Below are 11,194 nucleotides of genomic sequence, written 5' to 3'. Positions count from 1 at the left end.
CTTATTATTTTAGTGGGTGATGCAAGCCCTGCATAGCAGGACACTTAGTCAGCTAGGGGATTGTGAATCTAAGGACGCTTCATTCATGGCAGTGCAGGGGAGAGTTTTGCGCAGCAGTGCCTGGGAGTGCTCCTGCAGTTGTATTTCCTAGAGGGAAGGCTGGCTGGGGTCTGGGTCTGGCCCTTTTCTGCCCAAGGCGTGGATTCTAGCATTATAGTCATTTCCCAAAGCAAAATCCAGTCTTTCTCCATCTGCCTCCATCCACCAGCCCAGTGGCTCCCTGTGGTCTGCACGTCTTCTTTAGGTTTTGCAGTTAGTAATAGCAGTTAAGGAGTTGCAAAAGTCGTCCAGGCATAGAGCTGGCTAGGCTGGGAAAGAAGGGGAGGGGAAAAAAGAACTAAAATAAAAATAAGAAAGGTTCCTGCGCGCTTTTGGGGAATGGAGTTAGGAGGAGGACGAATTGACAGTTACTCCCACCCTTTCCCTAGTAGGCATCTCATTCTCTTCCCACTCCTCCCTCGGAGTTCAGCAGGTAAAAACTAGGGTGACTAGGAAGCCATTTGGTCTTTTAGCGCTGGAGTTTGGAAAAGAGGAGGGAGGAAAAAGAAAAGGAGGAAAGATAAGAGCAGGGAGATTAGAAAGTATAGCAAAAAGGAGAAGAGAAATGAAAGGGGTTACATTAGGACGAAAAAGGATTAGAGCAGGGAGAGGGGAGATAGACAAAAAGGAAGATGGAGAAGAAATGAGAGAGAAGGAAGGGAGAGAGGGAAGACCAAAGAGGAGAGAAAGAGACAGGAGAGGAAGGAACAAAAAGGAGACAAAAAAAAAAAAAAAAGGACAGAGAGGGAAAAGTAAAAAAGGAAGAGAGAAAAGCAAAGAGGAAAAAGAGAGAAGGACAAAAAAGGAAGGAGAAAGGGAAGAGCAAAAGGAAAAAGACAGGAAGGAGAATAGCAAAAGGGAATAAAGGGGGAGAAGGAAGAGTAAAAAGAGAGAAGAGGAAAGGGAGGGAAGAGCAAAAAAAAGGAGAAAGAAAGGAGAGAGAGAGGAAAGAGCAAAAAAGAAGAAATTCAGGAGGGAGAGAAGGAAGAGTAAAAAGAAAAGGAGAGAAGAGAGGGAATAGAAAAAAGGAGAAAAGGGAGAGAATGAAGAATTAAAAAGAGGGAAGAGCAAAAAAGGAGAAAGACAAGAGGGAGAGAAAATAGCAAAGAAGAGAAAGGAGGGAGAGAAGGAAGAGTAAATAGAAGAGAAGAACAGAAGGAAGTGCAAAAAAAAAAAAAAGGAGAAAGAAGGGAGAGAGGGAAGGACAAAAAAGGAGAGAACAAAAAGGAGTGGACAGGGAAGGACCAGGGAGAGAAAATAGGGAAGACGCAGAAGAGCAAAGAGGAGTATCTAGAAGAGGAGAAAAGCGAAAGGAGGAGAAGCCTGGAGAAAGGAGGAGAGGGCAGGAGGTGGGGAAACCGCTGGGGGAGGAGGGAGTCGCGCCGAGATCGGAGCCCAGCCCGGGAGGGGCGGGGCGGGAGGGGCTGGAGCGGGAGGCCCGGGCAGAGGGGCTTGTGGGTAACGGGGGCCGCGGCGGCCGGAGCCGGAGCCGGAGCCGGAGCCGGGAAGCTCCCACTGGGCGTGTGAGAAGGGAAGGCTGAGGAGCGTGAAGCGCCGGGCTTCGGCGGGGGACTATGGGGCCAGAGCGGCGGCAGAGGCGGCAGCGGCGGCAGCGACAGCAGCGACAGCGGCGGCAGCGGCAGCCCTAGCCGCCCCGGCCGCGGAGTGAGCGGCGGCCGCAGAGGCGGCCTCGGGGCCAGCCCGTCCAGCCCGGGAAGGACCGGGAGGGCAGCGGCAGCGCCGGCGGCTCCACTTTCCCTCCCGCCCACCCTCCGCCCCTCTGCCTCCGCCCGCCGCCTGGGAGCGGCGCCCCGAGCGGGACGAGCCCGGGTCGAGCCCCGTGGATGCTGGCGCGACTGGGCGGGAGTCCAGAAGACGGCCCGTGAGACAGGGAGCGGCCCCGAGCCCGAGCCCGCCGGCCCAGGCCGAGCCCCTTGCCAGCCGCGTCTGGGCGGCGCTAGGCCCCGGCGAGGGGGGGCGGCCCCGAGCCCCAAGCCCTGGAGGCGGGAGCAGGATGAGCCAGCCGCCGGCCGAGAAAATGTCTGGCACGTCGGAGGTAGTGCCGTGGGACTGGGCCTTCGAGAACCGCCAGCGGCTGCTAGAGGCCCTGCTCTGGGACCCCCGCTCCCCCATCTACGTGGAGAGCCTCCTGGTGAGCGGGCACGGGCGGGGAGGGAGCGGCGGCAGCTTTGTTTCGGCCCGGCTCGGGCTTGGCAGCTTCAGACGGGCGACCCCCTTATCCCCGACCCTTCCTCTGCCCTCAGAGTCGGTCTCCCCGCCCCACCCTATCCTGCCATTCCTCCCCTCTCCACCCCCAGGCACGGAGGACTCTCATTTTATCTTCCAGCTTTCCCCACCTTCTGCCGCCTGAAATAAAACTAGGGACCCCCGTTTTCCTCCTCCCTTAACCCTTGCCCTCAACTCTTGTCGGAACATTGGAACCCCACTCCGTATTCCATCACTCTTCCACTGCCTGGAAATGGGGACCTGTTAGTCTCACTGCCCTCTTACTCTCCACCTCCATGCCATTTGTTCTCAGGGCCGGGATGGGGGGACCCTTATTTGCCCCCCCAAAAAAAGTGTCGTCCCCAAAGGCCAGAACCTCATGCCATATGAGGAAGGGGTTACAGTTAGGGGCTGGGTAGGTTAGAGAGACTCCTCCTTAAGCCCTTTCTAGTCCTGATTGTTAATGTATAGGTAACTTGACTGAGATCCGCTCTGCTCCCGCCTCCTCCCCCCTTCCTTTAGTCTTGTTTACTTAAACCTTTTTCTTAACCAACTTTATCTTGGATCACGGGAAGGCAAAAGTCTTAAATGTTTTTGTGCATCTCTTGAACATCCTCTAATGTTAACATTACGCGTTTTGAATTTTCCCAACTTCAAATTGTTCTCAGAATTGTTGCGCCAGACATTGAGTCAGTTTGAACTGTAGGATGGACGAAATCGCCCTTTACCCCGTCGCTTTCCAAGTACACCAGACTCAGTTCCATCTTAATAAACAAGTAGGGCTGATTGTTGGCCAAGGAGGACATTTGCTTTTGAAATGAATAATAATAGAATTGATTGCATGATTCCTTATTTTTGTTAAGGTTAAAATAAAGATTGTGACAATTTGTTATGGGTTTGAGGTGCCTATGTTAGAAAGAATGAGGGTTCTATTTCCTGCATTGGAAAAGAAGCAGAAAATGTCCTTTTGGATATTAGGTTATCCCTCTGACTAGAGTTACCGAGATTTCCCACCCACTCCCCTCTCCCCCGTCTGAAAATATTGAAGATATGAGTCTCAGTGTAGATGCCTGATGACTACATCCTGAGGAAAACTGTTTCTCTTCCTCTTTCCTTTGACTTCTTATTACAAGCAGTTATCCTTTGATGCTGTTGGAGTCATTTGCAGAATGACTCAGTCCTATTTGTCCAAAGAGCTGGAATTGACTGAACAGCTTGTGTCTATCTAATGTGCTGGGTGTAGCGATCTACTGCATTGTATCAGTAGCGTTTGAAGTTTTCTTTTTGTGTTTTCAAATTTTTGCTTGGACTGCTTGACCACGTGACCTCGACAGGCTGGAGGAAGTGCTGGCTTGGAATAGGATAGACTTCATAGAGGGCATGAGTTTTCCTAGGCTAGAGGGGAAAGAATTGTGTCTGGGCTGTACTCCCAGCTTTTTCACTTCGGTATTTTGCTGGGAAAACTTTGACCTAAGGCCAGAAAGATCAGTTAAAAATAGTAAGGCAAATCTGAAACTTTAATCAGGTTAATACTTAACCTCTGGTCAAAATCTTTTTACACTTTACACTTTGCTTTATTTCTTCAGTCTTTAGAGAGGATGATTGTTATTATTGGGCTATTTTAAGGTTGGATTTAGGCTCATTTCACTAAAAAGATATCATGCTAAATTATTTTAAATTATTAAAAATTAAAATTTTTATGAACAGATTCCTTGTCACAGAAAACTTGTCTTCATATCCCCTCCTTAACTCTAATTTCCTTGGGAAATTAGGGCTTCATTTTCTCATCTGTAAAATAGACTAGATTTGGACTAGATGGCAGCACCTTCCACTTATACTTTCATAAATTTATAAAACATCACATTGTCCTACAGTACTTCTAGTTCAATGTTAATTTATTAGTATAATATTTAATGAGTCTACTATTGTGATAATTATTGCTTATTTGTTTGTAGTACTTTAAAGTTTACACAAGTACTTTACAAAATATGGTCTCCCTTGATCCTGACTACAATAACAAGGTTAAGGAGTATTATATAGAGAGGTAAAGTACTTTGGTGACTTAGCTATTAAATGTGGGACTGAAGAATTCAATTCCAGGGCCAATGACACCTAAATCCATTTTCTTTTACACTGCAATGTAAAACATTGGATGTTTGCATATAATTTGACATTGATTGTTTATATCAGTAGTGAAAAAATGCACTTTCGTTGCTTTGGTTATTTTAATTGAATAAAATTAAAGGTCTACAATGATAAATAAGACTATCAAATTAAAATTCTCTTGGAATGTTTTTTCTTAGAACTAAAATTTTGGAATTTTAATTTTGAAATTTTAACTATACAGTAAGTTGGTATTAAATGAAAAGGAATACTTGTTATAAGTCTATTTTGAAACATGTTTCTATGGATACTTATAAGTATTTAATTTTAAAGATTTGAAATTTTCAAATGCAAAATACAGTCCAGAAAATTTTTTGCCCCAGGGCTGTTTCTCAGTTCCACCTGTAAAATTTTTTTGCATGTTTTTCCTTTAGATTTGTCAAAGAAAGATGATGAGTGTTTAGTTTTTTGTTTTTTTGTTTTTTGAGTATTTGGTTTTTAGCAAGAGAAAACTTGAAATAGTTTTCTAATGGATATAGTATAAAACATTAGTAAATTCAACAGAAGAAATTTTAAAAAATAACCCCTTCCCCCCAAATAATCTACAATTAGTAATTATGTGTAAAAAATACTTGTGGCATTTTGGGAGGTGAGGCCTGAAAATAAGTTTAATTTCCTATTTGCTTCACAATTTCCATTCCCTCCCTTGTACTTTACTCTTTATTTCCCACTACCCCTGCTGCTTTTATAAATTGTTTTAGTATGTTTCAAACCCCAATAGGTTCAATAGCCAAGTTACTTTGGAAGAGTGTAAAAAGATTGTAAAAAGCAGAATTATAAGTATAATTTTTTTTCCCCGAGTATATTTTCATGTATATACTGCTGATAGCCTGGTTAGGTTACTACTTTGGTTTTAATAAAAATCAAGGAGAATTTTTTACTTTCTCCTAAGAAGAATATTATTTCATTGGCAAATGTTTTTCGCCAAATAATTTTGAATACTAAACTAAAATCAACTAACTACAGGCTAGAAATGATTGTAGAGATCAAATTATTATTTTCTAGAGAGATTGCTTTATGCCAAATTCTTCTTAGCCATGTTACTCTGACATAAGTCAATTAATCATTGACTGTCAGTTTCCTAATCTGTAAAATGGGGATAATAAATGCACTACTTCGCGGAGTTTTTGTAAGGAACAAATGACATGTTTAAAGCATCTTGCAACTCTTTAAATGTTAGCAGTGGTTATTAAAACCATTTGATATTGCTTGGAGATAAAGAAGAGGTTTCAAAATAATTGGAATTATATTAACAATCTCAGGGAAAGGTTTTTGATGAAACTAATGTTTGAAAAACATTTGTTTTTTGTAATTTTTAAAATTTTTGTAATATCAGGATTTCATAGTATTTTTGGGGAAAGATCTGTTTCTTTGAGTAGTTTTGTTAGGATTTTATGGTGCTTTTTAAAAATGCTTTAGCAAAAGATATTCTATTTTGGTGTTATACCAGAGAATTTATACTTCTTATGAAATCTTGTGCTCCTTAAAATTAAAACAGTTCAAAAATTCAAAGGAACATCTGGATCACCAGATCCTTTGTTCATTTTCGTCATCATCAGATTCATGTTTATGTAACATGTTGCTGTTTTTGAAGTTCTTTCTGAACAACAATATAGAATTGTTATCTTTATTTTACATCTAAAGCAATTTTGACATGGACTTGTGCAGGATATAGTAAGTAGGTGCTTAGTAAATGTTTATTGATTTCCTTTGTAGTTTTTCCCTCACCCAACTCAGCTGAGAATCTTCTCATATTTCACTGAAAAATTAGAGGCCATTCACAGAGATTGCTCTCTTTTCCCCTGTTTCTCATTCCATATCATTTAGATGTCTTCTTGCCATCTCCTCCTTTATTCATTTTAACACACATAGTTCCTGGCACATGTAGTAGTTGCTCAAAAAATACTGACTGATTTCAGGGTTACACATATTTGTGCAAGATCACACATAAGAGGTGCAACAGTTGTCTTTCACCGAGATTTTATTGTTCCCAAGTTATAGTGTTCTTTATACTATATTACACTGACTCTCATTGAAGCATTATCTGAAGTTTGATTAATAGTAACCCATGGAATTCTTGGATAAAATATGACTTTTCCAAGCTTGTGGGGGAGAGAGTAGGTAAGAAAAATATGTTTAAATATTTAAATATTTTTAAATATTTAAATTTAAAGCACAAAATATCTTCACACATTTTACTTTTTTGTATTTGCAAATTGAAGGTAGTAATACCTGTACTACTTATCTTACAGTAATATTTTGAATTTAAAATGAGCTCACTTATACAGACACTTAAAACTACAAAGTGCTATACAAGTTTCAGCTTTTATGATTCACAGGTATGTGAATTGATCATTTACCATATTAAAGACTTTGTGAGCTGGCTGCCACTCAGTTATCTAATTAATATAGAAGTCCATATATATGTTCTAATTATTTAGTTTATGAATTTATTTTATTGAAAAGTATCATTTAGATATAAATTCAGTGGAAAGAATATTGGACTAGGAGTCATGAAACTTAAGTTTTAATTCAGACTTTGCCATTAAGTTGCTATATAACAACATTGTTATATTTATCTAATGTCTCTGGGTTTAAATTGAATCAAATGAGAAATTTACAATTAGTTGATTTGTATATATTTTTTAAAGCTTTAAAATTCTATAATGCTTTGTCTTTTTTTTTTTTTTGCTGAGACAATTGGGATTTTGTCTAAGGTTACACAGCTAGGAAGTGTTAAGTGTCTGAGGTCATATTTTAACTCAGGTCCTCTTGACTTCAGGACTGGTGCTCTAGCCACTGTGCCACTTAGCTGCCCCTTATAATGCTTTATCTTAAAAAATTTGAAAGATAAAAATAAGTACGTTTTTAATGCAATTTCATTTATATGTTCTCATGTTGAGAAATAAGATAATAGAGGCAGAGGGAAGCCATTTTAAAGTTTATTAAAAGAGGAAAGTTAGATGTATTCTGACATGCACCCTTAGATTTTCAGAGAGCAGATTTCAAGGGATAAGGACAAGATAAGGAGCATTTCTGGACTCAATTGATTTAAAACTTATTAGTCATCTATTTTGTGCAAGGCAATGTGCAAGATGTGCTAGAGATACAAAGACAAAATTAATAGTCTTTGTCTTCAGGAAACTTGATTCTTTTGGGAATATATGTGCAAGTGTTATATAGGGGAAAATGTAGTAGAAATCACTGATAGTTGTGAGGGTATATGTTTTTAAAGGGTTATGGGGTAGTATATGATACATGCTTGGATTTAGCAATTGTTGGCATGTACAATAGCATAAGTAAAAGAGCCCCAGGATCATCAGTAGTTCTGTTCTTAGATGTGGGAGGTAGGCTGGGATTGGGAGGGTTAGTAGCTACCTTTTAACTCTTAGATACTGCTGTGAGGATGCTTTGGATGTGTACCAACTACATTGTGCATTTTTATACTTCTTGTGCTTCAATCTATTACCTCATATTTATCAAAATATGAAAGAGAAAATTTATATGAATGAATGGAAAAAACCCCAAAACATTGAACATTTATTATATTTGAAGCACTGGCAGCTACAAATAGGATTTTCTACTTAATGGGAGAGACAACACAGGTTTCAGTTGAAAGTCAGAAGAAGGTTTCTATAGTCTTTAATGTACAACTGTAAAGCAGATAGTAATGTCTCTTCAATTTCTACTCATTTCTGATGTTGAACCATTTGACAACCTCAAAGATTTTGATCATGAGGACCTTTTTTTTTTTTTTTTTTTTTTTTTTTTTTTTAAAGTAGCTATGGCAATAGCATCTTCAGAAGCAGTTGCCAGACCAAATCTTTATGAGGTTACTCCTATGATTATTGGCTGTGGGGGCTGGTCTGAAAGCAGGATGTTGCCACTCTTAAGGGCTTACTTGTTGTCAGTGGCAGTTCCATCACACTTGTTGGTTAGGTGGGTTTCTTTTTTACAATCTGCTCCAAGGCTTTGAACCTTGGGCTGGAAGCAAGGCCAGTTGAATGGGTTGAGAGAGGGGCACTGCTGTTCTCCAAGCTTATGGTCAAATCAGATCCTAAGTTGTCTCCATCAAGGTTAGAGGAGAAGTAAATAGTGTTTGAGGTCAGAGTGAAGTAACAAAACTTCTTGTGCAAAGTTTTGTTCTGGTAAAATATTGTTAGCTGTCATGCTCACAGGGAGGAACTAAAATCTGCATTTGCAGGTGACTGTGTGAGCTATCTTATTTGTTGACCATATGGCTGGGATGCTAAAGATAAGCTAATTCAATACACTGATTTTAGAAGGGGGGAATTTGAGGCCTAAAGGTTTAAATAACTGGCTCCAGGTCACTCAAGAAGGAAGTGGCAGACAAAAGTTGAAATCAGGTCTTTGATTCCAAATTGAGTGCTCTTATTACTATCTTGTTTCTTGCTAAAATATATATTTATTAGACAGTTTACTCATGTAAGAATTCTACTATACAAGTTAGGATAATTGTTGCAGTTTCTTGTTTCCTCATTTGTTTCATCTCTTTTACTCATGTGGGATTCATTTCACCACTTTGCTGAAGTTCAATGCACTGAAGGAGACATTTTCAAAAGTTCAAACAAATATAAGATTTTCTCTTGTATCCTCCACAAGCATCCCCAAATTCCTCTTGGAATTAGAAATCCTTTAATTCTTAAAATCCTTAGCGAATTGGAAATAAAGCATTTTATATGAATATTGACAAGGACATGTGAAGAATTGTAGAATCATAAAATTTAAAGTTGTAATGAGTTTTAGTTATCATTCATACTGACTTCTTGTACAGTATGAGAATTGGACCAATGTTGCATTTTTTTCTTGATATACTGTTTAGTTTAATCTTAATCTTTTTTACTTCCATTAAAAGAGATAATAGGTCTGATTTTCCAATAGCCACGTTTTCCATATCTCTGCATCAACATGGTAGGATAATGACAGATAGCATTTATATATAATGAATACTATTAGTGCTCTAATGCTCATCTGAAGAAAAAAGAAATTATTTATAGATGATTGTATGTGCTGATAGTAATGTCTCTGAAATTTCTACTCATTTCTGATGTTGAACTATTTGACAACCCCAAAAATTTTGTTCATGAGGACTTGATTGACCTCACACACTTTCTCAGACCTAACTTTAGTGTCATCAGATTTGAGACTTCCTAGAAAATAAATTCATTTGTTCCCTGCTTTCTACTCTCTGATGAGAAAGATCAAATCTTTTTCAGAGATTATTCACATTAATTTAAAAAGTATGATATTAGCATAGAAAAATGTATTGTGGTATACAATACAATGGGTACAGTATCTCAGTTAGTATCCTAGTTAGGTAAGATACATGCTTCTCTATCAACAGCAGTTATAGGATAGTTTTCTAGTAACCCTGGTTCTGAAATAAAGTTATGCTGAAGTATGAATTGATAGCAGTCAGTTTTAGTTGTGTTGAGAGGGGAGGTAAACAGATGCCTGAAAGAATTTGAAGCTAGTTGTAAGACTAGCAATAGAGATAAGTTTGTTTGCCTTTTTTTCCATGGAGGTAATATGTTACATTTTTTGCCTACCTCTACTCTAATCTTCATAGAATTATAAATAGTGCAAGTGACCTTAGGTTATGTAGGGTAAAATACTTTATTTTACAGGTGAGAAAACTGATTTGAATTTAGGGCCTCCTTACTCCAGGGCCCAAACTGAAACATCAAGATGTCCCTATTATATTCTTCTTTTTTAGCTATTGTGTGTTTAAATACTTGTGTGTTCACTTCTCCACTGCTGTTACTTCTGTATTGGGAGTTTCCACTTGCCACAACACACAAATACACCTAAGAAAACAATATGCTTCTGAATGCTTTAAAGTTGAGAGACACACAAACCCAGTCTTTTTTAGACAAGTCATTCCAAAGAAAAATTAAACTTAGTTCACATTTTTGCCTAGATACCCTTATTGCCTTGAGTGGTGTATAGACAAATAAAGACTTTATGCATAGCAATTTTTATTTCATATCTCTGTTCATATGTGTAAGTTAATGGGACTATTACTCTTGAAGTATCTCATTTCACTACTGGATAGTTTTAATCAATTGTTCTTGAATTGAGTTGAAATCTACATTCTTTTAGCTTCTTTAGGGTTGAAAGAGACTTTGAAGTTTTTATTTAGTCCAGTTCTTTCACTTAGAAGCAGCTTAGGCCTAGATAGGTTAAATGGCTTCCTTAAGTCACTTACTTCAATTGATTACTTTATTTTTTTCTTCTGGAGCAACATTCCATAAGCTTGTTTCTTGGTTGCCCACTATCACCATTACTATTCAATATTGTATTAGAAATGCTAGCTTTGGCAATAAGAGTTGAGAAAGAGATTAAAGGAATTAGAGTAGGTAATGAGGAAACCAAATTATCACTCTTTGCTGATGATATGATTGTATACTTTGAGAACCCCAGAGATTCTACTAAAAAGCTATTAGAAGTAATCCACACCTTTAGCAAAGTTGCAGGATACAAAATAAACCCACAAAAGTCATCAGCATTCTTATATATCCCTAACAAAATCCAACAGAGTTATAAAGAGAAATTCCATTTAAAGTAACTACCCATAGTATAAAATATTTAAAAATTTATCTGCCAAGGGAAAATCAGGAACTATATGAGCAAAATTACAAAACACTTTCCACACAAATAGTCAGATCTAACAATTGGATAGGGA

At 38.7% G+C, this 11,194-nt stretch overlaps 1 protein-coding gene across 1 annotated transcript in view; it reads left to right on the top strand.

Moving 5' to 3' along the window:
- The first annotated feature begins 1,964 nt into the window (after positions 1–1,964).
- The window catches only part of ROCK2 (Rho associated coiled-coil containing protein kinase 2), a 140,829-nt gene continuing 131,599 nt past the window's right edge, over positions 1,965–11,194 (top strand). The window contains 1 exon segment of the mRNA XM_074287116.1: positions 1,965–2,251. Within this exon segment, the coding sequence (XP_074143217.1) occupies positions 2,114–2,251 (138 nt within the window). The 5' untranslated portion in view covers positions 1,965–2,113.

Source organism: Sminthopsis crassicaudata, chromosome 2 (assembly GCF_048593235.1).
Source record: "Sminthopsis crassicaudata isolate SCR6 chromosome 2, ASM4859323v1, whole genome shotgun sequence".
Lineage (NCBI taxonomy): Eukaryota > Metazoa > Chordata > Mammalia > Dasyuromorphia > Dasyuridae > Sminthopsis > Sminthopsis crassicaudata.
The sequence above is the reverse complement of the archived record's forward strand: the minus strand, read 5'-3'. Positions and strand labels throughout refer to the sequence as shown.